Source organism: Elephantulus edwardii, unplaced genomic scaffold, assembly GCF_000299155.1.
Source record: "Elephantulus edwardii isolate Elephantulus edwardi_28Jun2011 unplaced genomic scaffold, EleEdw1.0 scaffold00048, whole genome shotgun sequence".
Lineage (NCBI taxonomy): Eukaryota > Metazoa > Chordata > Mammalia > Macroscelidea > Macroscelididae > Elephantulus > Elephantulus edwardii.
In genome coordinates this window covers 6,585,259-6,585,842 of record NW_006399798.1, presented here as the reverse complement: position 1 = coordinate 6,585,842, position 584 = coordinate 6,585,259, and the positions used below count along the sequence as shown (strand labels likewise).

The 584-nt window shown below is 64.7% G+C and overlaps 1 protein-coding gene across 1 annotated transcript in view; it reads left to right on the top strand.

The window, feature by feature from the left end:
• Positions 1-344: 344 nt before the first annotated feature.
• Positions 345-584, top strand: part of SLC16A5 (solute carrier family 16 (monocarboxylate transporter), member 5) — a 10,606-nt gene continuing 10,366 nt past the window's right edge. The window contains exon 1 of the mRNA XM_006886377.1: positions 345-564. Coding sequence (XP_006886439.1) covers positions 366-564 — 199 coding nt within the window. The 5' untranslated portion in view covers positions 345-365. The remainder of the gene's footprint in view (positions 565-584) is intronic.

The following is a 584-nucleotide window of genomic DNA, read 5'->3' as shown; positions in this document are numbered from 1 at the left end:
GGCCAAGAAGCCCTCTAGGCTGACCACCAAGTGCTTTCATGCCTAGAAAGGCTTCCACCTGCTGCCTTGAGCCACTGTCGAGCACTACACATGGGCCACCCCTGCCCCACCCACCAGGCTGGCTCTGGGAAGTGGGTGAAAGGAGGTGCCAAGGCCAGCATGTGGGCCTCTGGCCGCCTTCCAGGGGGGTGGTGCTCCTCCCTGATACCTGGTACTGAGGCAAGAGGAAAGGACAGGTTTCAGCTGCCCAGGGAAGGCAGGGAAGGGCTGGCCGCTGTGGCCACTGCAGGGCTCCATTCCTTCCCCTCCCTAGGAGGCCTGGGTGGTGGCAGCAAAGGCCAGGACAGCAGCGCTGGGAGCGCAGGATGCCCGCAGCCCTGGAGTATGAGGAGGTCAGCTGGGCCTGGGTGGTCCTGCTGGCCACACTGCTGAGCCAGGCCCTCACGCTGGGCTTCCCGACGTGCATTGGCATCTTCTTCACCGAGCTGCAGCGGGACTTCGAGGCCAGCAACAGCGAGACGTCCTGGTTCCCCTCCATCCTGACAGCTATGCTCCATGCTGGCGGTGAGCAGCCTGCGGGGGGG